This window comes from Dendrobates tinctorius, unplaced genomic scaffold (assembly GCF_039654945.1).
Source record: "Dendrobates tinctorius isolate UK_male_01 unplaced genomic scaffold, ASM3965494v1 ptg000276l, whole genome shotgun sequence".
NCBI lineage: Eukaryota > Metazoa > Chordata > Amphibia > Anura > Dendrobatidae > Dendrobates > Dendrobates tinctorius.
Window position 1 is genome coordinate 5,293,835 of NW_027361943.1, and position 27,195 is coordinate 5,321,029.

At 41.9% G+C, this 27,195-nt stretch overlaps 1 protein-coding gene across 4 annotated transcripts in view; it reads left to right on the top strand.

Annotated features, from left to right (window-relative positions):
- Positions 1–27,195, top strand: part of EPS15L1 (epidermal growth factor receptor pathway substrate 15 like 1) — a 428,822-nt gene that overhangs the window by 75,180 nt on the left and 326,447 nt on the right. For all 4 annotated transcript variants that reach the window (XM_073559865.1, XM_073559866.1, XM_073559867.1 and 1 more), the window contains exons 8-10: positions 7,225–7,284; positions 16,163–16,399; positions 16,481–16,638. In XM_073559865.1, coding sequence (XP_073415966.1) covers positions 7,225–7,284; positions 16,163–16,399; positions 16,481–16,638 — 455 coding nt within the window. The remainder of the gene's footprint in view (positions 1–7,224; positions 7,285–16,162; positions 16,400–16,480; positions 16,639–27,195) is intronic.

Sequence of the window (27,195 nt, forward strand, 5' to 3'; positions counted from 1 at the left end):
TGCGTCCCAAAAAACGAAATAAAAAGCGATCAAAAAATGTCACATGCCCGAACATGATACCAATAAAAGCGTCAACTCGTCCCGCAAAAAATAAAACCTCACATGACTCGGTGGGTCAAAATATGGAAAAATTATAGCTCTCAATATGTGGTGATGCAAAAACTATTTTTACAATAAAAAGCATCTTTTAGCGTGCGACAGCTGCCAAACATAAAAACCGCCATAAATGGTAAATCAAACCCCCCGTTATCACCCCCTTAGTTAGGGAAAAATAATAAAATTAAAAAAATGTATTTATTTCCATTTTCCCGTTAGGGCTAGGGCTAGGGCTAGGGCTAGGGTTAGGGTTAGAATTGGGGGTTTCCACTGTTTGGGCACATCAGGTGCTCTCCAAACGCAACATGGCATCTGATCTCAATTCCAGCCAATTCTGCGTTGAAAAAGTCAAATGGTGCTCCTTCCCTTCCAAGCTCTGCCATGCACACAAACAGTGTTTTACCCCCTCATGTGGGGTATCAGCCTACTCAGGACAATTTGCAAAACAACTTTTGGGGTCCTATTTCTCCTGTTGCCCTTAGGAAAATAAAAATTTTGGGGCAAAAATATCATTTTTGTGGGAAAAATTTTTTTTGTTATTTTCACGCCTGGGCGTTATAAACTTCTGTGAAGCACTTGGGGGTTCAAAGTTCTCACCACACATCTAGATAAGTTCCTTGGGGGGTCTGGTTTCCAAAATGGGGTCATTTGTGGGGGGTTTCCACTGTTTTGGTACATCAGGGGCTTTCCAAACGCGACATGGTGTCTGATCTCAATTCCAGCCAAAAAAGTCAAATGGCGCTGCTTGCCTTCCGAGCTCTGCCATGTGCCCAAATAGTCATTTACACCCACATATGGGGTATCAGCGTACTCAGGACAAATTGCACAATAACTTTTAGGGTCCTGTTACCCTTGGGAAAATAAAAATTGGGGGTGAAAAGATCATTTTGTGGAAAAAATATGTTTTTTTAATTGTACCGCTGTACATTATAAACTTCTGTGTAGCCCTTGTGGGTTCAAAGTTCTTACCACATATCTAGCTAAGTTCCTTAGGGGGTCTAGTTTAAAAAATGGGGTCACTTGTGGGGGGTTTCCACTGTTTAGGTACATCAGGGGCTCTCCAAACGCGACATGGCGTCCGATCAGAATTCCAGCCAATTTTGCATTGAAAAAGTCAAACGGCGCTCCTTCCCTTCTGAGCTCTGCCATGCGCCGAAACAGTGGTTCCCCCCCACATATCAGGTATCAGCGTGCTCAGGACAAATTGCACAATAATTTCTGCAGTCCAATTTCTCCTGTTACACTTGGTAAAATAAAAAAAATTGAACCTTAAGTAATTTTTTTTGTGAAAAAAAGTTAAATGTTAATTTTTTTTAAATATTCAAAAAATTCCTGTGACACACCTGAAGGGTTAATAAACTCCTTGAATGTGGTTTTAAGCACCTTAAGGGGTGCAGTTTTTAGAATGGTGTCACTTTTGGGTATTTTCTATCATATAGACCCCTCAAAGTGGCTTCAAATGTGATGTGGTCCGTAAAAATAAAATGGTGTTGCAAAAATGAGAGATCGCTGGTCAACTTTTAACCCTTATATCTTACTAACAAATAAAAATTTTTGTCCCAAAATTGTGCTGATGTAAAGTAAACATGTGGCAAATGTTACTTATTAACTTTTTTGTGTGCCATATCTCTGTGATTTAAGGGCATAAAAATTCAAAGTTGGAAAATTGCGGAATTTTCACAATTTTCGCCAAATTTCCGTTTTTTTCATAAATAAGCGCAAGTTATATGAATGAAATTTTACCACAAACATGAAGTACAATATGTCACGAGAAAACAGTGTCAGAATCACCGGGATCAACGGAAGCGTTTCAGAGTTATGACCTCATAAAGGGACAGTGGTCAGAATTGTAAAAATTGGCCCGGTAGTTAACGTGCAAACCACCCTTGGTAGTGAAGAGGTTAACCCTTCAGGTGCTTCACAGGAATTTTTGAAATGTTTAAACAAAATGAACATTTAACTTATTTTCACCAAAAATTTACGTCAGATCCAATTTTACCAAGGGTAATGGGACAAATTGGATCCCAAGAGTTGTGAAATTTGTCCTGAGTACTCTGACCTGAGGGTAATCCACTGTTTGGGCGCACAGCAGGGCTCAGAAGGGAAGGACCGCCAGATTTTACTGTTATGGTTTGCAGGTGCCATAACCCACTGGGAGAGCCCATGAGGTGCCAGAACAGAAGAACCCCCCCATAAGTGACCCCATTTTACAAACTACACCTCTCAATGAATTCATCTAGGTGTGCAGTGATCATATTGACACCATGGGTGTGTCACAGAATTTTATATCATTTGGCAGTGAAGACAAGATAACTACATTTTTACCACCAAAGATTTTACATTTTCACATAAGAAGTGGGTAAAAATGGCAACAAAATTTGTCCCACAATTTCTACTGAACGTGGCAATACCCCATATGTGACTGTACAGTACAACTTAGCCATACGGAGAGACTCAGGACGAGCGGAGTGCTATTTGCCTATTCAAGTGAATGGGTCTGTGAACATGTCAGTGCGTTTCCATGGACCGTGTGTCCATGGGCAAAACACTTGACATGTCCATTTTTTAATGTCCGCACGGGCCACAAAATGTCCTGCACACGTGCATGCGCATAACACACATGGATGTCATCCATGTGACACGCATTGGCGCCGGGGAAGAAGCGTTACAGTAAGTGCTGTTACCCGGCGCCAGGTGCTGAACACGGTTCTCATCATTCTCCCCTGCTCTGCCGGCGATCGGCGCGAGCAGAGGAGAATGTTGAGAGTTGCATTTAAGTGATAAAAGAGACAGCAGGAGGCGGCTGATGGAACTATTACTCCTATCAACTTACACCTGCTGCTGCTAATAACAGTGACAGCAGGAGTCGCTGATGGGGGTATTCTTCAGCTGCCGCCTGCGCTATAAATAAATAAATGATAAAATCGGCATGGGTTCCCCTGTAATTTTCTATAACCAGCCAGGCAAAAGTCACAGCTGGGAGCTGCAACCCTCAGCTGTCATCAGGCTGGTTATCAAGAATAGAGGGGTCAGTGTGAGGTCCCCCCCATTTTTGACAACTAACCTTGCTAAAGCTCACAGCTGGGGGCTGGTATTCTCAGGCTGGTAAGGGGCTATGGATATTGACCCCCCAGCCTAAAAATAGCAGCCTGCAGCTTCCCAGAAAAGCCACATCTATTAGATGCACCAAGTCTGGTGCTTTGCCTGGCTCTTCCCACTTCCCTTGTTGTGGTGGCAAGTGGGGTTCATATTTCTGGGGTTGATGTCACCTTTGTATTGTCTATAAGACAACTATCCATTACTAATCCTATAGTTGTATCGTAAATAATAAGGTCCTTTAATTGACAAAATGACACAGATTACTTTAATAATCTTAATTAAACCATACTTACAACCTCGCCTAATTCCTCTGAAGCCCTCGTACTCCTGTAATAAAAGTAAAATAAAAAAACAATAATATACCATACATATCTATCGTACTGTCCCACGCCGTAATCCATGTCTGGGGGATAATTAGTTTTCAACCTGGCTGGTGCAAAGATGCGACCGACCAGACTGAGAACCACTTGTGAATGAGCTTCTGGAAATGGAGCGTCAGTGACCGGGGGTGACATCATAGAGGTTACCTCCAGTCACTGAGGCTCCGTTCCCAGCCGGGCTGAGCAGGGGAGAATGATAAGAGCCATGTTCAGCACCCGAGGAACAGCGCTTACTGCAACGCTTCTTCCTTGACACCATCCTTGTGGTACTGATGTGGCACACGGTTGACACACGTATTACACACACGGACACTGACACCTCCGGTACCGGAAATATCAGGACGTGTGAAAGAGTCCTTATAGCGAGTTTTTATGTTTGCCAGCTGTCACAGACTAAAAGACGCTTTTTATTGCAAAAAAATAATTTTTGCGTTACCACATTTTGAGAGCTATAATTTTTCCATATTTTGGCCCATAGAGTCATTTGAGATCTTGTTTTTTGCGGGACTAGTTGACGTTTTTATTGGTACCATTTTCGGGCACATGACATTTTTTGATCGCTTTCTATTCTGATTTTTGGGAGACAGACTGAACAAAAACTAGCAATTCATGAATTTCTTTTTTGGGGGGCCTTTATACCGTTCCTTGTGTGGTAAAACAGTTTTATTAGCAGTTTTGATAAAGCAGTTTTATTCTTCGATTCAGTACGATGACCGCGATACCTCATTTATATTTTTTTTTATGTTTTGGCGCTTTTATACAATAAAAGCTATTTTATAGAAAAAATAATGATTTTTGTGTCACTTTATTCTGAGAGCTATAAATTTTTTATTTTTCCGCTGATGGAGCTGTATGGTGGCTCGTTTCTTGCGGGACTAGATGACGTTTTCAGAGGTACAATGTTTATTTATATCCGCCGTTTTCATCTCGTGTTATTCCACTTCTTGTTCAGCGGTATGAATATAAAGCATTGTCTTTTTTATTTTTTTTTATGGTGTTCACTAAAGGGTTTAACTAGTGGGACAGTTTTAAAGGTCGGGTCATTGTGGATGCGGTGATACCAAATATGTGCACTTCTATTGTCTCAATTTTTTTTCATTCAAACATTTATTTAGTGATAGAATATATTGATTTTTTTATAATTATTATTTTTGTATATTTTTACAAGTATTTAACTTTTTTTTTACGTTTTATAACTTTTTTTTTTTACTTAGTCCCACTATGGGACAATCAATTTTTGCAGGCTAATCGCTTCTATAGCATGCAGATGAAGCAGCATCTGCATGCCATAGAAGCTGTCACTGTCATTGCTGTACTGAAAAGAGAGACTTGCTGATCATGCACTGAGCATGATTAGCAAGTTTGCTAGGTCTGGTGACCCGGATGTCATCCTGATGGCATTGAGACACCATGGCAACGATCGGGGACCCCGCATTACGCCGCGTGGTCTCCTATCCAAAGGCAGAGGAGTTGTCGACCCTGTACCGGCTTCCGGAAAGATGCGATCGTGTTCGATCGAAGCATTTCGGGGCTTAAAGTACCGGATGTCTGCTGTCAGAATCAGCTGACACCTGACGGCTATCGCCCGTGCACCCCCGTGTGTGCTGCTGATCGTAATGATGTAATATTTTGTCTATGGTCAAATTGGCTGAGGTCACATGGACGGAATATTATGCCAGATGTCAGAAAGGGGTTAAATAATTCTGTTATAGCTCTGGCAGTAAGTTTAGGGTCATTATCATTAACCTTTGCCACAGCCTCAAGTCTTTTGTAGCCTCTGACACGTTTTCTTCCAGGATTGTCTTGTATTTAGCTTCATCCATCCCTGACCCTAATGAAGAAAATCATCCCCACAGCATGATGCTTTCATCACCATGGTTGCCGATGGGGATGGTGTTTTCAGGGTGAGGTGCAGCGTTAGTTTTTCCGCAACATATAGCTTACTGCATATAACCCAAATCTGACCAAAGCACCTTCTTTCACATGCCATGTAGGGGGAATAGCTGGTATGTGGAAGAAGTTGCTCTGGTCATATGAGACCAAACTAGGATTTATGAAGCTAAATGCAAAACGCTATGTGTGGTGGAAAACTAACAGTACTCATCACTCTGAAAGTACCATCTCCACCACACTGCCAGAGCTTACAGTGGAGTGGTTTTGATCAAAGCATATTCATGTGTGTGAATGGCCCAGTCAGAGTCCGGGCCTAAATTCCATTGAGAATCTGTAGCAAGACATGAAAATTGCTGTTCAAAGATGCTCTCCATCCAATCTCAGTGACCTAGATCTAGTTTGCAAAGAAGAAGGGCTAACATTTCTACCTGCCTGTGCAAAGCTGATAGAGATAGACATACCACAAAAGACCTGCAGCAGTAGTTGCAGCGAAAGGCGGTCTTACAGAATATTTACTCTGCACATCACAAATTTTTGTTTTATACTGTTAAAATAATCTGAAAACCTTGTATGGTGTTTACACTTTACGAATACTTGCTAAGTTTGTTTCATAATATCACATACAATCCCAATTAAATATATTTAAGTTTGTGGGTGTAATGTGAAAAAATGTAGAAAACTACTTGGGATATGTATATTTTGTCAAGGCACTGTATATATAATATATATTTTTGTAACCAATGTAATTATTGTGTTCTACCAAAAAGTATGGGAAACATGAAAGGGAGGGAAGGTGACTACAGGATCAGGCTACACTGAGTTTGTAGTCTGTAACCATGGAGACCCACAAGTCTGGATAGAAACTGTAAACATAAAGCGATAGAAGAACCCATACAATATTACAAATTTTACAGTATATGTTAAAAATGACCCATCATCAGGTCAAAGAGGCTATTTTTTTCTATTTTCTTTGTGTTGATCCTTTCCGTATTCCTTGCCCCCTTGAAAACTTATGAGCCATACCCCCTTGTAATGACCACAAAAATTAGTAGTATATAAGAAGGCCCATATATCTGGAATCAAATTGCGGATTTAAAAACAAAAACATTCTCGATGGAGCACTGGGAATAAAAGAAGAGCAAAAACTGTCTACTTTTGAACTGGTCACAGTTGCTCTTTCAGCTGATTGTTTCTAATTAATGTTGTTTATTTCATGCGTTACAAATACATTCCTTGAGACACTGAATTGAAGTCGCTGTCTTAATCCCTAGACTCACTTGTTTAACTTGATAATATAACATTTGTTCTTTTTAGTTTGAACAAGCAGATCATAAATTTACAATTTTAATGTGTTAATATTTAAAGTATATGTCCACTATTTCATTGATGACTCCCCCCGCCGATCAGCTGTTATCGGTGTTAGCGGCGGCTGCAACTGGCCAGATATACTCACTTGCGGAGCTGCTCAGTCTTCTGAGGGTTGCAGGGTACTGCACATACTACTCCTATTCAAAATCAATAGGAGGCAGGTGGTGTAGTACCCTGCAGTGGTCATTACCAGAAGATGGCCAGCTCTGCAAGTGATTACCGTACTTCAGCTGCTGCTGACACCAATAACAGCTGATCTATGCCAGATGTTGGACCCCTGCCGATTAAACATTAATTAGACGTTGAAAAAAATAGTGGACAACCACTTTACATGTTGAGTGTTTAGAATGTACATTTTTAGTTATGTGTAAATGATGGTTATCCTCAGGTGTGGGAACTGAGTGACATCGATAAGGATGGACACTTGGACAGGGATGAGTTTGCAGTGGTAAGTACCATATTACTACCTATCTTAATATAATCCACCAAAGTTCCTTCACAGGTACAGGTACTGAACAGAAAAAAATGCAAAATTCAGAATGAATAGAGTATCATTTTTTAGGTCTTTTTTTTTTTTTTTTTATACATTATATATTTTTTGGAGACGAAAATACTACATTTATTTCTCAATACTGCTGTGTAAAGATTGATGTTCACCTGTTATGATGCATAGATCCAAATATTCTTTTTCCGACATTTATATAGTTATATCATAAAATTCTAGGGGTGTCTTGATTAGATGGAATAATTACTAAACTTGTTTGTTCACAATTGCTTCATTTATTACAAAGTCAGTACTTCTCTGCCAGATATTTGTTTTAAAGAGAACCTCCCACAGCTCCTGAATTGTGGGCATCTTGTGTAAAAACCCTATTCTTCTATTGTAGTAAAGTCCTTAATCTCAAAAAAAATCTTAACAGGCTTAGGCCTGTTTCACACTTCTGTTTTTTCAAATCCGTCAAAATCCGTTGTTTTCCGTTAAAAAACGGATCCGCCATTTTTTGCAGGATCCGTTTTTTTTGTCCCATAGACTTCCATTACGGTTACCGCGGATCCGTAAAAAAAAAACGGATCCGTTTTTTTAAAAACGGATCCGTTTGCATCCGTTTCCGTCAAAAAAACGGAAACGGATCCGTTTGGCGGACACAAAAACGGAAGTGTGAAACAGGCCCTAGCTAATACTGGACAATATTATGTGTGCTGAATTCACTTTTATGTTGGAAACAGACTAGCGTATGGCATCAGATGCGAGATGCTAATGACCTTTGGCTCCTGCTCTGCTGCGAGTCAGTGTTCTTTGCTCCCATCCTCTAGTATGTCAGAATCCCAGCACAGCTGCGGAGGAGACAGAAAGTAATTTCTCCATCTCCTCCATGGTCTGACTGTGCATATATAGGACAGCACTGGGATAGCATCTGAGTGCAGTCCGATGTTTCACACGCACCCATAGACTTGTATGGGTGCGAATGAGTCGAGTCTCACTGCAAATCACAGCATGCTGCTATTGTTCTCTCATGCCGAATCGGCATGAGAAAATAATCTCTGGTCTGAGCTGCCCCATCGTCTAATGTTGGTCTGACTGCTATCCGATGCTTTATCTATCTACAGTAGTGTTCAAAATAATAGTCCAATATGACTACCCAGATTAATCACTGTTTTTGGTATAAATTATATTACCACTTGTCAAACAATTTACTATTTGGTGCAGTAGATTCTAAGAAACCAACAGACTCCGCATTCATGATCTGCATTTGTTTGAGTCTGTGTATTAGAATAATTAATTGAAAGGGGGTGTTTAAAATAGCAGTGTGGAGTTCAGTTAGTGAGGTCAATCATTCTGTGAAGAAACCGGTGTGAATCAGGTGGTCCTTATTTAAGGGTGAAGTCAGGACATGTACATGCATTTTTCCTTGAAAGACTGAGAAATATGGGTCATTCGAGACATTGTTCAGAAGAACAGCGTACTCTGATTAAGGTCGGGGTCACACTTGCGAGAAACTCGCACGAGTCTCGCACCTCAATACCCAGCACTGCTGCTAGCACTCTGACTGGAGCACTCAGCTGCATAGAAATACATGCTGCCGCACATTCCGGTCCCGAGTGCCGGTGGCTGTGCCCCTTATTGAGGTGCGAGTTTCTCGCAAGTGTGACCCTGGCCTAAAAAGTTCATTGGAGAGGGTAAAACTTAAAAAGAAGTGCAAACAGTGATAAGCTGTTCAGCTAAAATGATCTCTAATGCTCTAAAATGGAAAGCCAAACCAGAGAGACGTAGAAGAGAATGGAAGACTACCATTCAAATGGATGGAAGAGTAGCCAGAATAGTAAAGGCTTGGACAATGATCAAAGACAGTCTCAAGTTACCTGTGAGTACTGTGACAGTTAGAAGACTCCTAAGTGAAGCTAATCTCTTAGGCCTGTATCACATTTCTGTTTGTTGCCATCAGTCAAAATCCGCCGTTTTACAAAAAAAACGGATCTGCCATTTTTTTTGGCGGATCTGTTTTTTTCCCATTGACTTGCATTACCGGCGGATTTTGATTGACGGTCGTCCGTTGCATCCGTTTTTTGATGGATCCGTGAAAAATTTAGTGGTTCCCAGGCGGACCAGACGGACCCTGAAACGTTGTTTTGAATTGATGGTCCACTATTTTTAATTGCGCATGTCCGGGAGATTTGCTCCGGGAAACATTTTAACCCTGAAATACCGTTCTGGAGGTGGCGAAATTCTCTCTCTCGCTTTCTCTCCTTTCTCTCTCTCTCTCTCCTTTTTCCAGGCTCATGTTTCTTTAATTTCCACCACTAGCTGATAATGCGGATCCGTCAAAAAACGGATCCGGTGGCCTCCGTTTGTGCCACAACGGAAATGGATCCGCTTTTTCACATTCTGGCGGATTTACACTGACATCAAAAAACGGAAATGTGAAAAAGGTCTTGGCAAGAAATAGCCACGAAGTCCCACTGTTTAAAAAAAGAAGAAAAAAAACCTACTGAAGCAGATACAATTTGTCAAAGAACACATCAACGGGCCTATGGAGAAAAATTTTGTGGACTGATGAAAATAATTGTTCTTTTTGGGTCCAAGGTGAGGTGACTGTGGGGCAACTGCGCACGTACATGACATCAGATGGAAGCCGTTGTTATGGAAACTAAACAACATTAGTCAGGGCTTGCTTGCTGGTCACCAGGGAGTCCATTATGAGGGGAAGGGTGGAGAAGTTACAAAGGGCGTCTTTGTTGAGGCAGGAGATAAAGTAGAGTGACACTAGGGCCATTGAGAGGAAGGTTGTAAGTAGGTAAACTATTGTTTACTAGGCAGAACATCAATATAATTTAATTGGCATATATAAAGAGAGAGGAAAAAATGAAAATAGGAAAATAAAAATATGGAAACAAAAATAAAGATAAAATAAAAAATAAAGAATGAAAAATATAAGAAAAATGAGAAAAAAAGGGGAAAAAAATTGTGGATAAAAAAATAAATAAAAATTAATGATGGATAAAAAATAAAAATATATAAATAAGTGAAATGAAAATTAAGGAAAAAATAATAAGGAAAATAGGAATCAAAATGATAATGATAATGAAAATGAGATAAAAATAATGGAAAGTGAAAATAAAAATGAGAAAAATAAAAAATGAAGTGAAACTCACCTATGCATTTGAAAAATTAGCGCATTTGAAAAATAAGAAAATAAGATTAATGAAACATCATTAAATGTGCCAGTCTATCTCTCTATTTAAGCCCCTAGGTTCCAACGTATCTAAGGTATAAATCCAAAATGATTCTCTGTGCTTGAGTAATTTTATTTGATTACCACTGCTTCTGAGGAAAAGTCAACAAATGCCAAAAAATTGTGGGATGTACTCCAAGCATCCTGGGCTGAAATAACAGGTGCCCAGAAGTAGGTTGACTCTATGCAACATAGATGTGAAGCAGTTCTAAAAAAAAAAACTGTGGATATACAACTAAATATTGGGTTAGTGATTCACAAATGCAGACATTGCAATTTTTTTTTAGAACGGCCCAATGTTCATTTTTTGTTATTTTTTGTAAAGTAGTTAAAATTTATATACATTTCTCTTCATGTTTTGAATTAGAAAACCGGGTGCAATGTTCCCAATGAATTCTTATGAAGAAAGATCCAGCTCAGAAGATGATAAAATGCAAAGCTTTATTCAAAATCCAGATAAAATTGAACATACCCGACCGGGAGACCCGGAGGAAAGGTTGCTGAGGGAGGACTGGACGCGTTTCGAACAACTGAAATTGCTCTTAGACTCAGTACGTCCCCCATGTGCAAGTAACTAGTATAAAAGGTCAATACACAGGTGCTGATCATAATTAACAGATCCAAAGGACAATGTTACATACAAAAAACAAGAAATGTGATATTTAAACAGAAATAAGATGCATAATAGACAGAAATTAATAAAAACAATTAATATAACATGAACTCTTTTTTTAAGGTTTAACCCCATAGGAACTCGAGAGTCCAGTAAGAGAATGCATAGGGCTTCCCTATCTCGCAAGAACCTTTCCCTATTTCCTCCCCGTGGATGTTTAGCCACATGTTCAATTGCAAAAGTGTTGAAATAGGAAGTATCCCTATTATGAGATATAATAAAATGTTTGAAAACATTTGAGATATTCCGTGTGGTGGGGTGAATATCATAAATATGTTCCCGTATACGTTCTTTTAATCTTCTAATAGTGGAACCCACATTTTAATTTGCATTGTCGAGACTCAATAATGTATACAACATATTCTGAGTTGCAATTCAAAAATTCATTAATATTAAAAATTTTATTGGTAATAGTGTTAGAAAAATTAATAGTTTTAGTTGAGTGTGAACACGTTTTACATGGAAATTGTCCACATTTGAAATATCCTCTGATGGACAACCAATGACTTTTACCCCATTTATATTGCTGACAATAGGAAACTGGGGGAAAGAAATCTACCAAGAGTAGGAGCCCGTCTCGATACAATCCTGACACCATGTTCTAGGATATTATCCATTATATGGTCGTTTCTGAGGATATTCAAATTACGTTGTATACAGTCATGGCCAAAAGTTTTGAGAATGACACAAATATTATATTTTCACATGATCTGCTGGCCTCTGGTTTTTATGTGTGTTTGTCAGATGTTTTTATCACATACAGAAATATAATTGCAATCATATTATGAGTATCAAAAGGTTATATTGACAGTTAGCATGAGTTAATGCAGCAAGTCAATATTTGCAGTGTTGACCCTTCTTCTTCAGGACCTCAGCAATTCTCCCTGGCATGCTCTCAATCAACTTCTGGATCAAATCCTGACTGATAGCAGTCCATTCTTGCAAAATCAATGCTTTTATTTTGTCTGAATTTGAAGGTTTTTGTTTGTCCACCCGTCTCTTGATGATTGACCACAAGTTCTCAATGGGATTAAGATCTGGGGAGTTTCCAGGCCATGGTCCCAAAATCTCTATGTTTTGTTCCCTGAGCCATTTAGTTATCACCTTTGCTTTATGGCAAGGTGCTCCATCATGTTGAAAAAGGCATTGTTGATCGCCAAACTGCTCTTGGACGGTTGGGAGAAGTTGCTCTTGGAGGACATTCTGGCACCATTCTTTATTCACACACATGAATGGTTTCAGGATGCTTGACAGTTGGCATGAGACAAGACTGGTGGTAGCGCTCACCTGGTCTTCTCCGAATAAGCCGTTTTCCAGATGTCCCAAACAATCGAAAAGGGGATTCATCAGAGAAAATGACTTTTACCCCAGTCCTCAGCAGTCCACTCCCTGTACCTCTTGCAGAATATCAGTCTGTCCATGATGTTTTTCCTGGAGAGAAGTGGCTTTTTTGCTTCCCTCCTTGAGACCAGGCCTTGCTCCAAGAGTCTCCGTCTCCGTCACAATTATAGGTGAATTTAAGATTCAATCCATTAGAATTAAAATAATCATTGAAGGAAGAAATATCTGCCTGTTCTCCGTTCCAAACCAACAGTAGATCATCAGTGAATCTAGAATATTGAATATTACTTAAAAACGGATTCTCAACGTTAAAAATGTACAGCTCCTCCCACCACACCATGACTAAGTTTGCGACAATTGGGGAGAATTTAGCTCCCATTGAAACGACTGTCTGTTGTAAAAAAAATTGTTTGTTGAACAAAAAATAATTGTGTGTTAATAAAAAGCGGAGAACCACAGCAATATCTTGAAATTCCGTACTGAAATGACCATACTTGTTTAAATGAAACAACACCGCGGTGATTGCCACACTATGAGGTATGCTAGTATATAATGCAATGACATCACAACATAACCAAGACCACGAAGGATCCCAAGAGACATTAAGGCTATGTGCCCATGTAGCATTTTATTCCGGACACTAAAAACCGGACTCCTTCCCAGAAATCGCGCGTTTTTTTCCGCGCGATTTCACCTCGATTTTACCGCGATTATGATCGCGATTTTGCTGCACATCGCTTGGAAAGTGATTGACAGGTTGGTCACACTCGTCAAACATAGTGTTTGACAAGTGTGACCAGGTTTTCACTATTGAGGCCGCCTATGCGGCATCAATAGTAAAAGATAGAATGTTAAAATGCTAAAAAAAAATAAAAAAATCGGGGTATATGTACCTTCCGGCGTCCCGCGCTGCCATCCCGGGGCTCAGCGTTCCCATAATGCCTTGCGAGACCTGTGATGACGTAGTCTCGCGTTGCTATAGCGATCTCGCGAGACCACGTCATCACAGGACCTTGGACCGGGAATGCAGCGCGGGACGCCGGAAGGTAAATATACCCCGATTTTTTATTTTTTATTTATTTTTTTTTTACAGGGGTATGGTACCCAGGGCCTGGAGGACAGTCACCTCTCCTCCACACCGTGGGTACAAACCGCACATGAGACGCTTAACTTCCCGCATGGTGGGCATAGCCACATGCGGAAAATAAGCGATTCTCATGCATTCCTATGGGTGTGGAATCGCGGCAATTCTTTGCGATTCCGCACAAAAGAATGAGCATGCTGCGATTTTTATCCGCGATGCGATTCCGCCGTGGAAAAAAGCGCAGCATTAGCACAGCATGTGCGGAATGCCATAGGAATGCCGAAAATCGCGGCAAAAACGCTTTAAAATTGCTACGTGGGCACACAGCCTAAAAAAAGTTTTTAAAACATCCCTGGAAACCTTAAAAAAAAACAGGTATACGACGTACAAGAGGCTATAGAATGGAGTCCAACCATTGTCCCAGGTGTTCACTGAAAGAACCAATTCCCGAGACAATGGGACGCATGGGAGGGGGAAACACCTTTTTATGTATTTTAGGAAATGCATGCATAATTGGTCCCAAGGGGGTTATTAACAAAAAGGAATTCTGACTGTTTGACAGAAAAAAACCCTAAAACCATACCCTCATCAATAATAGATTTACATTCACAGGAAAAATTGTCAGAATTTGATTTAAGGTTATTCAATGCTACTTTTTCTTTCAAAGTCATTGGTTGTCCACCAGGGGATATTTCAAACGTGGACAATTTCCATGTAAAACGTGTTCACACTCAACTAAAACTATTAATTTTTCTAATACTATTACCAATAAAATTTGTAATATTCCGAATTTTTGAATTGCAACTCAGAATATGTTGTATACATTATTGAGTGTCGACAATGCAAGTTAAAATATGTGGGTTCCACTATTAGAAGATTAAAGGAACGTATACGGGAACATATTTATGATATTCACCCCACCACACGGAATATCTCAAATGTTTTCAACATTTTATTATATCTCATAATAGGGATACTTCCTATTTCAACACTTTTTCAATTGAACATGTGGCTAAACATCCACGGGGAGGAAATAGGGAAAGGTTCTTGCGAGATAGGGAAGCCCTATGCATTCTCATACTGGATTCTCCAGTTCCTATGGGGTTAAACCTTAAAAAAGAGTTCATGCTATATTATTAATTGTTTTTATTAATTTCTGTCTATTATGCATCTTATTTCTGTTTAAATATCACATTTCTTGTTTTTTGTTTGTAACGTTGTCCTGTGGATCTGTTAATTATGATCAGCACCTGTGTATTGACCTTTTATACTAGTTACTTGCACATGGGGGACGTACTGAGTCTAAGAAAAATTTCATTTGTTCGAAACGCGTCCAGTCCTCCCTCAGCAACCTTTCCTCCGGGTCTCCCGGTCGGGTATGTTCAATTTTATCTGGATTTTGAATAAAGCTTTGCATTTTATCATCTTCTGAGCTGGATCTTTCTTCATAAGAATTCATGCTGTGTACGTCTTGACAGGAACGTGATCCTTGCTTGAAGATTTAAAGACATTCAAGGGGTGAGCTGAATCAGTTTCTTCTATGCAATGTTCTCAATGCATGGAAATAAAAACTAGTATAAAGATTTTGTGAGTAACTCATTTTTGAACACACTACTATTATTTTGAACACTACTGTATATGTTTTAGACTCCGGCCTTATTGTGCCACTTGTATGCAAATTAGCCGTGACCCTTTTCGTGTATTTTACTCATTTTACAGTAAATTATATGATAAAATAATTTGTGACATTCAAAACTAAAACTTGCCTTGCAAAAAATATGCCCGTATGTCGGGAATATTGATAGAAAATAATTAAATTATGGCACTTGAAAGGCAAGGAAGAAGGAACTTCTGCATCTCCAAGGGGTTAATATGTTAGCGCAATTTGTGAATTAAATTGGACAACAGTTTGGCATTAAAATAAGTAGTGTTTATCTGTTGAAGCCTCTGCTGTTCCATTATTGCTCTCGGCTTCTCCCCATAGTGCTGACCGACTGCATTGGTGGCATCACTTCTGCACAGCATGAACATTGCAGTCACTAGGCTGATCTCAGATTCTGACCCTAAGATCATATTGAAGCTTACATTGGAAATCAGGATAATTGAATACATTTATCACCCTCTATATGCCCTGAGCTTTATGCTCCTCAATGGGCAGGTGAAATGTATTATTGCATCTTTTTCTTTTTAAGTATACCAAGTATGCCAGAGATTTTATGGATGGGTAAGTTCTTAATTCCATTTTTTTATCCAGTATTTTAAGTTTCATTCACAATGAGGTATTAAGTAGTGCCCTTTGTCCACTTCCCATCATTCACTGTATTTTTATGCCAGATATCACGTGTACGTGTATAGCGTTGGCTGTATAGAGCATATGCCCACCTGTAATTGTCTCGTTTGCCTTGAAACAGTAGAAGAAAAGTTGTCAGGTGTTCTTCTCATATACTTGTGTTTGCAAGCTGATTAGCATGTAAAAATGTATTTCTCCCTTTTGCAGGCAATGCATCTGGTATATAGAGCTTTAGAGAAGGAGCCAGTCCCAACGGTTTTACCACAGTCGTTAATTCCCCCTACTAAAAGGAAGAAAACGCCAACATTTCCTGGTGCCGTCCCTGTCCTTCCTGCCAGCCCTCCTCCAAAGGATAGTCTTCGTTCCACTCCATCTCATGGCAGCATGAGCAGTTTAAACAGTGCAGGCAGTTTGTCACCCAAGCATTCATCAAAACCAACTCAGGTACAAAGGATAATATTTTCTTATGTAGTTGCAATATAAATTATTGCTGTGACAGCATGGTTTTATTTTTTCATTCATTAGCCAGCGGTAAATTGGGTTGTTCCTCTGACAGACAAGTTACGTTATGATGACATCTTTCTTCAGACTGACTTGGACATGGATGGTTATGTGAGCGGACTTGAAGTTAAAGACATATTCATGCAATCTGGACTCCCTCAGAATAACTTGGCACACATTTGGTGAGATAAAGGCAGAATATTATATGTAATGTTTACATTTGAACTCTGGTTTAAAAAACTTTGCATAAAGTAATCATACAAGCGAATAGAAGAAACATTGTAAGATATACAGTATTGTCAGAGAAGTCTGCTGCTTTCTCCACTTCTGACACACTTCTCCCTCCTGACTTATCCTTTTTGCAAAAAAAAACCCCCATCTCCAGATAAGAGTAACTGCTAGCACAGTGAAGTGTCAGCCAACACCTCCTATTATGCTATACAGTGAGGAGCAGAGTGAGAAAACTAGTAGAGCAGTGTGAGCCACTGAAAGATCAGGCTGTGCTCTTACAAGTTTTTTTTTTTAATTCTTTATGTAACAGGCAGTAAAACAAGATACAAAAAAACAGTGACCCAAATACATAGTGATAACATTGCACATACAACAATCAAGGTCACCAGATAAACAACAAATACATACTACATAGGAGTAGACTGTTTGATACTTTCAGTGATAGTGATGCATTCTGGAGAGTCCAAGATAATTAAAGGGGCTGGAATGGGGCGAGATTATTAACCGCTTTGTTACCGCCGATGGTAGATAAATGTTGGCTCTTGCTGGGCTTTTGCAGCGCTGACGTTTGTCTACGGTTGGCTTTTTTGTGTCCCCTGGGACCCCCACGTACCTTATAACGTGGGGATCCCTGCGCACAATGCTTCCTGTGACCCCCGACCGGATGGTTCAGGTCCTGATGACATCAGCGTCACAGCATCCAATGAGAGAGCTCACTGGGAAAGTTTGTTGTAGCAACAAACTTTTCCGGTGATCTGCCTCATAGTAACGCTGTTTCTCCTCTGATCTCCTGTCAGTGAGAGATGAGAGGAGAAACAGTGTGACAAGCACTGCTGGCAGCAGCTGTGCCAGTCAGTGATCTTGTCACAAAGTAAAAAAAACAGATACGGCAGGTTAGGGCTAGTGATATGGTTAGGGTTACCGTTAGGTTTAATACTATAGTTGAGGTTAGTGCTATAGTTAGGGTTACTGTTAGGGTTAGTGCTATAGTTAGGGTTACTATTAGGCTAAAGTTAGGGTTACTGTTAGTTGGGGTTAGTTTTACTGTTAGGCTAAAGTTAGGGTTACTGTTAGGGTTACTGTTAGGCTAAAGTTAGGGTTACTGTTAGGGTTAGAGTTACTGTTAGGGTTATTGTTAGGCTAAAGTTAGGGTTAGGCTAAGGTTAGGGTTAGGCTAAAGTTTGGGTTATGATTAGGGTAAAGTTAGGGTTAGGGTAAAGATAGGGTTATGCTAAAGTTAGGGTTAGGCTAAAGTTAGGGCTAGTGTTAGGCTAAAGTTAGCGCTGGGTTGGGGCTAAAGCTTGGGTTAGGATTGAGGCTAAAATTAGGGTTAGAGCTGGGGTTAGGGTTAGAGTTGGGGCTAGGGTTAGGGTCAGGATTAGGGTTAGGGGTGTGTTGGGGTTAGGGCTGTGGTTAGGGTTATAGTTGGTATTAGGGTTAGGGGTGTGTTGGTGTTGTGGATAGGGTTATGGTTAGGGTTGGGATTAGGGTTAGAGGTGGGTTAGGGTTGGAATTAGAATTGGGGGGGTTTCCACTGTTAAGGCACATCAGGGGCCTGCAACATGACGCCCGCAGACTATTCCATCATACTTCCTTTCCTTGCCCCACCGTTTGCCCAAACAGTGGTTCCCCCCACACATGGGGTACCAGCATACTCAGGACAAATTGGACAACAACTTTTGGGGTCTTATTTCTCCTGTTACCCTTATGAAAATAATAAATTGGGGTCTAAAAGATCATTTTTGTGGAAAAAAAATGATTTTTTTATATACCCTGCTCTACATTATAAATTTTAGATGTGTGTTGAGCACTTGTGGGTTCAAAGTTCTCACCACACATCTAGATGTTCCTTGGGTGGTCTAGTTTCCAAAATGGGGTCACTTGTGGGAGGTTTCTACTGTTTAGGCACATCAGGGGCTCTGCAAACGCAGCATGACTCCTGCAGACCCATTCCATCAAAGTCTGCAATTCCAGAATGTCACTACTTCCCTTCTGAGCCCCACTGTGTGCCCAAACAGTAGTTTTCTCCTACATATGGGGTACCAGCGTACTCAGGACAAATTGGACAACATCTTTTGGGGTCCAATTTCTCCTGTTACCCTTGTTAAAATAAAAAATTGGGGGCTAAAAGATCATTTTTGTGGAAAAAAAAAAAGGATTTTTTTTATTTTCACGGCTCTACATTATAAACTTTAGTGAAACACTTGGGGTTTCAAAGTGCTCACCGCACATCTAGATAAGTTCCTTGGGTGGTCTAGTTTACAAAATGGGGTCACTTGTGGGAGGTTTCTACTGTTTAGGCACATCAGGGGCTCTGCAAACGCAACATGACTCCCGCAGACCCATTCCATCAAAGTATGCAATTCCAGAACGTCACTACTTCCCTTCTGAGCCCCACTGTGTGCCCAAACAGTGGTTTACCCCCACATATGGGGTATCGGCGTACTCAGGACAAATTGCACAACAACATTGAGGTTCTAATTTCTTCTGTTAGCCTTGGGAAAATAAAAATTTTCGGGCGAAAACATTATTTTTGTGGAAAAAATATGATTTTTTATTTTCATGGCTCTACATTATAAACTTCTGTGAGGCACTTGGGGGTTCAAAGTGCTCACCACACATCTAGATAAGTTCCTTGAATCGTCTAGTTTCCAAAATGGTGTCAATTGTGGTTTTTTTTCACTGTTTAGGCACATCAGGTGCTCTCCAAACGTGACATGGCGTCCGATCTCAATTCCAGCCAATTCTGCATTGAAAATGTCAAACGGCGCTCCTTCCCTTCCGAGCTCTGCTGTGTGCACCCAAACAGTGGTTTTACCCCCACTTACAGGTTATCGGCGTATTCAGGAGAAATTGTACAAAAAATTTTATCGTTCATTTTCTCTTTTTACACTTGTGAAAGTGAAAAAAATTGGTTCTGAAATAAAATGTTTGTGAAAAAAAGTTAAATGTTTATTTTTTCCTTCCATATTTCATTCTTTCTTGTCAAGCACCCGAAGGGTTAATAAACTTCTTGAATGTGGTTTTGAGTACCTTCAGGGGTGCAGATTTTAGAATGGTGTCACTTTTGGGTATTTTCTGTTATGTTGAGCCCCCAAACTCACTTCAAATGTGATGTGGTCCCTAAATTAAATGATTTTGTAAATTTTGTTCTAAAAATGAGAAATTGCTGGTCAACTTTTAACCCCTATAACTTCCTAACAAAAATAAATTTTGTTTCCAAAATTGTGCTGATGTAAAGTAGACATGTGAGAAATGTTATTTATTAACTATTTTGTGTGATATGACTCTCTGATTTAAGGGCATAAAAATTAAAAGTTTGAAAATTGCGAAATTTTTAAATTTTTTGCCAAATTTCCATTTTTTAACAATTAAATGCAAGTCATATCAACAAAATGTTACCACTATCATGAAGTATAATATGTCACGAGAAAACAATGGCAGAATCACCAGGATCCTTTGAAGCGTTCTAGAGTTATGACCTCATAAAGTGACAGAATTTAAAAAATTGGCCTGGTCACGAAGGCAAAAGCAGGATCTGGCGCGAAAGGGTTAGAGGAGATACAGTAGGCGTAATATGAGGAATGGGGTAGACAGCAAACTGTTATAAAGAGGAGTGAATGAGGAGAGAAGATTTCAAAGAATGTAAATTAACATAGGTTTGAGCTCTTACAATTCTTTTTTTTCACCCCCAAAGCTTGATTCACAACTAGACTTCTCACTGCTGCTATATAATTTCCTCCATGCTTCTGTCTGCATGCTATATAACGGATGAACAGCAGGAATTCCTCTCTGTATGCTGTGCTCTGTATGGCAGACATCATAGCAGATAGCTTCCTCCCCATGAGCTTAGAGTCAATTGCAAATTAAGAGATGGGCGTTGAGTCCTGTAATGGCTAGAACTAGTGTTGTTGCCCATCTTGACACATGACAGCTTAGGCCTCTTTCACACTTCAGTTTTTTGCATCAGTCAAAATCCGCCAAAAGGACGGATGCTGGATCCGTTTTAGAACTGATGACAACGGATGCCACCCATCCGTTTTTTTGATGGATCCGCAAAATGAAGAATTTTAAAGGAATCGCAGCCTGGAAAAGGAGAGAGAGAGAGAGAGAAAAGAATTTCGGGTTAAATGAGTGTCTGGAGGATCCGCCAGAAAAAAAAAACGTTGCAAGATCCGTTTTGAAATCTTTGAGGATGGTGACGGACAGCAACTTTTGGCGGATCCTCAAAAAAAACGGATGCAACGGACAGCAATCCGTCACAATCCGCCATTAATGAAAGTCAATGGAGAAAAAAAACGGATCCTCAAAAGAAAATTGAGGATCCGTTTTTTTCAAAACCTGGCGGATTGTGACTGATTGTAAAAAACTGAAGTGTGAAAGAGGCCTTATTCTGAAAAATTCTTGAAAGTATGGTCACCATCTGACTCAATACAATATGCAGTGTTTCTCATAAAGTCGCCACTGAGACTTATTGATGAGAGGTGTTGTTAAAGACAAAGCTGAGTGAATAAAGAATAGGAGAAGCTGATGTTTGCAACTATCTGTAGCATCTGATTTTTAACCTCTTCACGACCAATGGCGCCACATAGGCGTCATGAAAACTGGTACCAATCTGACTATGTGGCGTCATGACTTTAAAGTCCCCCCTAGGTCACTGAAAGGTCACCCTAGGTGATCTGCCCCCGCCACTGAATGACAGTGGCGATGTGCCGCCGTTGTCATCATCTGCCCCCCACCTGCCTTCCCTCCGCTCCCCCGCCTTCCGATCTCCCCCCCTCCCACCCCCCGGTGTCCCGCGGTCCCGGACCATGGGCGCCGCCATATTGAAAAATGGTGGGCGCATGCGCAGTGCGTCCGCCGGCTGCAATTTCCTTTCATTCATTTTGATCACTGTGATAAACTCTCACAGTGATCAAAATAGAATGAAAAGTAAATAAATCCCCCGTTTATCACCCCCATAGGCAGGAACAACTAATAAAATAAAGAAATTATTTTTATTTTTCCATTAGGGTTAGGGTTGGAAAGAGGGTTAGGGTTGGAAAGAGGGTTAGGGTTGGACATAGGGTTAGGGTTGGAATTAGGGTTAGGGTTGGAATTAGAATTAGGGTTAGGGTTGGAATTAGGGTTAGGGTTGGAATTAGGGTTAGGGGTGTTGTTGGGGTTATGGTTAGGGTTGGGATTAGGGTTAGGGATGTGTTGGGGTTAGGGCTGTGGTTACGGGTGTGTTGGGGTTAGGGTTGGAGTTAGAATTGATGGGTTTCCACAGTTTAGGCACATCAGGGGTTCTCCAAACGTGACATGGTGCAACCATTGATTCCAGCCAATTTTGCGCTCAAAAAGTCAAACGGTGCTCCCTCCCTTCCAAGCCCCGACATGTGCCCAAACAGTGGTTTACCCCAACATATGGGGTATCAGCGTACTCAGGAAAAATTGCACAACAACTTATCCTGGTACCCTTGTGAAAAAAAAAATTGCTGGCTAAAAATCATTTTTTTGAGGAAAAAAAATTTATTTTTTGTTTTCACGGCTCTGCGTTATAAACTTCTGTGAAGCACTTGGGGGTTCAAGGTGCTCACCACACATAAGTTCCTTCGGGGGGTCTAGTTTCCGAAATGGGGTCATTTGTGGGGGGGTTCCACAGTTTAGGTACATCAGGGGCTCTGCAAATGTAACATGATGCCCGCAGACCATTCCATCAAAGTCAGCATTTCAAAATGTCACTACTTCCCTTCCGAGCCCCGACGTGTGCCCAAACAGTGGTTCCCCCCCACATATGGGGTACCAGCGTACTCAGGACAAACTGGACAACAACTTTTGGGGTCCAATTTATCCTGGTACCCTTGTGAAAATAAAAATTTGTGCACTAAAAATTTTTTTGAGGAAAAAAAATATTTTTCTCCTTCGCCTCATTGGGGGACACAGATACTGTGGGTGTATGCTTCTGCCACTTGGAGGCTGACACTAAGTGAAAAAAAGAGGTTAGCTCCTCCTCCATAGTATACACCCTCACCCCTATTGCGGGCGGAAATCAGTTTTTTGCTTAGTGTCTTTGGAGGCACACGTGTCTGGTTTTCTCCAGACTTTTTTTTTTTTCTCTCTTTTTTTCCATGAAGATAAGACAGGGGCGACGGATCCTATTGAAAGGGTCCGATCTCCCCAAACCACCAACGGGTGAGCACGTGTTGAGTATCGTCTCCACGTATCCTTTCCCGCACCGAGGGACATATCTGTGTTTTTTTCCCCAGACATCTATTTTTGTTTGTTATTTTATGAAGAAGAGACAGGGGCAATGGATCCTATTGAAAGGGTCCGATTTCCCCAAACCAACAACGGGCGAGCACGTGCGAGTGTCCCTCCACGTATCCTCTCCCGCGACGTGGGACACGATGCCAGATTTAGCCCTGTCCACCCCTAGGTATTGAAACCATGGGCTTGCACAGAGGCACAAGACTAGTCTGTGCGGCCCCCACTGCTCCACCAACGCTAGACGGCGGTGCTGCAAGGCGGCGGACGGTCCCTCTCCTCACCCCCTGAAGGGGTTAGATGGAGCTAGGGTGCCTGCACCATCCAGAAACTAACCCCATCCCCTCTACCTGGTGGCAACAGGTTAGAGCAGGAGTCAGGTATGAAGGGCTGGGGAGGGCCTGCAGCAGTGTTCCGGGAAGCTCCAGGCATCTTAGGAAGTGTAGAGCAATCCTCCTTCCCTCTCCTCTCTCCTTCTTCCTCCCTCCTTCAGCCAGACGTGGGCGCCGGGTTTCGGCGGCAGGGACTGGAGCCTTCGGCCTGCGGGCCGCTGGTCCGTTCCCCCCCCCCGCGGCGGGTGGGCGTGCAGGCAAAATTTAGTCCGCGGCTTCGGCCGTGACTGGGCTGTGGGCGGAAGCCCCGCCTCCGGCGTGACGTCATTCCCGGCGCCACCCCCTGGCTAGGGCGGACGCCGATCAAATTGAGCCCCTGGCTTCATGGCAGGTAGGGAGAGGGAGAGGAACGGCCTGCCCTACCCGGAGGACAGGAGCGCGGGGCAGCGCAGAGGCAGCGACAGGAGCACGTGGATCACAGGACGCGGTAAGTGTGACTCCGATCTTGGAGGCTCGCTGCGATTAAAGATGGCGTTTTTTTCCCCTCCTGCCTTCCCTTCAACCCTCATATGAATTAGACCTGGCTGCAATATGATTGGGAAAAGTAAATCGCGTTCCCTTATGCCGCATGCATTTCTGGAGGGGTTAATTTTTTGCCACATGCCAGAGCCAAAAATTATGTGAAGCCTGCGAGCCCGATCGGGCCAGGAGCCCTCCCCTGTGAGGCGACCAATGTGCAAGCCCCCCGGAGTGGGCCCTATCACTGTCACAGTATGAGGGCAATCGAGTTCCGTCAGATAGGGGCAGGGATATTGGCTGGTCGGCCTTAGGGGGACCTCCACCTCACTAAAGCCTTCAGCCTGCAGGGGCCGCTCTTACTTCAGGCAGACCCGGTGGAAGGAATCCTCGTTGTGTTGCCCAGTCCATCCTGTGCTGTGGCATCCGTAAGTCCTACTTCTCGCTCCCTGTCACCAGGGTTGATTGCGAGCAGACCTTAGGTTGACTCAGACAGACACCTTGACCTGGATGCTCTGGGGTCATGTAAAATAGTGGACAGGCTCATACAGTTGTGGCCTAAAGTATTGACACCCCTGCAATTCTGTCAGATAATACTCAGTTTCTTCCTGAAAATGATTTCAAACACAAATTCTTTGGTATTATTATTTTCATTTAATTTGTCTTAAATGAAAAAACACAAAAAGAATTGTCCTAAAGCCAAATTGGATATAATTCCACACCAAACAGAAAAAAGAGGATGGACAAAAGTATTGGCACTGTTCGAAAATTCATCTGATGCTTCTCTTATTTGTGTAATTAACAGCACCCGTAACTTACCTGTGGCACCTAACAGGTTTGGCAATAACTAAATCACACTTGCAGCCAGTTGACATGGATTAAAGTTGACTCAACCTCTGTCCTGTGTCCTTGTGTGTACGACATTGAGCATGGAGAAAAGAAAGAAGACCAAAGAACTGTCTGAGGACTTGAGAAACCAAATTTGTGAGGAAGCATGAGCAATCTCAAGGCTACAAGTCCATCTCCAAAGACCTGAATGTTCCTGTGTCTTCCATGCGCAGTGTCATCAAGAAGTTTAAAGCCCATGGCACTGTGGCTAACCTCCCTAGATGTGGACGGAAAAGAAAAATTGACAAGAGATTTCAACGCAAGATTGTGCGGATGTTGGATAAAGAACCTCGACTAACATCCAAACAAGTTCAAGCTGCCCTGCAGTCCGAGGGTACAACAGTGTCAACCCATACTATCCGTTGGCGTCTGAATGAAAAGGGACTGTATGGTAGGAGACCCAGGAAGACCCCACTTCTTACCCCGAGACATAAAAAAGCCAGGCTGGAGTTTGCCAAAACTTACCTGAAAAAGCCTAAAACGTTTTGGAAGAATGTTCTCTGGTCAGATGAGACAAAAGTAGAGCTTTTTGGTCAAAGGCATCAACATAGAGTTTACAGGAGAAAAAAAGAGGCATTCAAAGAAAAGAACACGGTCCCTACAGTCAAACATGGAGGAAGTTCCCTGATGTTTTGGGGTTGTTTTGCTGCCTCTGGAACTGGACTGCTTGACTGTGTGCATGGCATTATGAAGTCTGAAGACTACCAACAAATTTTGCAGCATAATGTAGGGCCCAGTGTGAGAAAGCTGGGTCTCCCTCAGAGGTCATGGGTCTTCCAGCAGGACAATGACCCAAAACACACTTCAGAAAGCACTAGAAAATCTAGAAAATGGTTTGAGAGAAAGCACTGGAGACTTATAAGGTGGCCAGCAATGAGTCCAGACCTGAATCCCATAGAACACCTGTGGAGAGATCTAAAAATGGCAGTTTGGAGCAGGCACCCTTCAAATATCAGGGACCTGGAGCAGTTTGCCAAAGAAGAATGGTCTAAAATTCCAGCAGAGCATTGTAAGAAACTCATTGATGGTTACCGGAAGCAGTTGGTCGCAGTTATTTTGGCTAAAGGTTGTGCAACCAAGTATTAGGCTGAGGGAGCCAATACTTTTGTCTGGCCCATTTTTGGAGTTTTGTGTGAAATGATCAATGTTTTGCTCTTTGCTTCATTCTCTTATGTGTTTTTTCATTTAAGACAAATTAAATGAAGATAATACCAAAGAATTTGTGTTTGCAATCATTTTCAGGAAGAAACTGAGTATTATCTGACAGAATTGCAGGGGTGTCAATACTTTTGGCCACAACTGTAGAAGCCGTCAGTCAGACATTGAGGAGTGAGGATGGTTCCACCGCGGCTTTTAGGCCATAAGGTGGGCTTTAAGCGAGTGAAGCGGCCGCACAGAATTGGTTCCTCTTATCCTGAGTTTGAGGACATATTGCAGCGACTCAGGGAACGACCAGAGGGGGGTTTCTCATGTCAAAAGGCACTCGAAGTAAGGTATCCATTTGCCGGACATCCGTAAGAAATGGATGAAATCTCCGATGGTGGTTCCACCGGTGTCGCGTCTAGCCACTGAAACCCTGTTTCGTTTCTAGTGGTTCCTCTGTTAAGGATTCCACAGATCGCCTCATAAAGAGCTTCTTGCTCAGTAAGTGAGGTGTCAGGATAAGCGCTCTTTCCCTCGCTCGCAGCGACTTGGGCAGCCAAGGCCATGAATTCATGGTCAGAATCGTTAAACAGGGTCGCACAGAAGCAGAGCTACCTGCCGAGATATCGGAGATTGCGAGGCAGATGGTGATGGACCTGGGACTATGTAATCAATGCGTCTTTGCATGCGGCTAATTGCTCGGCACTTGCTGCCGCTAACACAATTTCTACCAGAAGAGCTCTATGGATGGCGGGCCGATTCTGCTTTCAAGAAGTCCTTGACTTCTCTGCCTTATGATCAGTGCAGCCGTTTATTGGAGAGAGGTTGGATAAGCCTATCTCTGACTCCACAGGAGGAAAGAGCGTTTTCAAACCACCTTTTTCGCACCCTTTTCAGGCACGTTTTCAATCTTTTTCGCAACCCCAGGTGGACCACAGCGGCCAATTCCGCCGCTTCAGGCCGCCCCAACCAGGATAGGGTGCGGCAGATCTCATATAGATCCAACCCATTGGGGAGAGTGCGAACTCAGCAGCCCAGCTCAAGGGGATCCAGATCCCAAAGATAGTCGGTTAAATGACTCGAGGCGTTTGCCAGACAACACCGGCAAGGTGGGCGGCCGTCTACTCTGATTCCGCCACGTCTGGTTTAGTGTTGCACGCGACACGTGGGTAGGGGAGTTGGTGGCCTCAGGTTTACAAAATACATTTTGTCAGATGCCCTCCAAGACGGTTTTTTCCTTTTCTCGTCTTCCCAGGGTGGATACCTAGGCAAGGGCTCAATTAGGGGCCATCGAATTGCTCCTGTACAACTGAGTCATCGTTTCCGTGCCAGAACACGAAAGAGCTCAGGGTTGCGATTCCAGGCTGTTTGCGGTTCACAAAA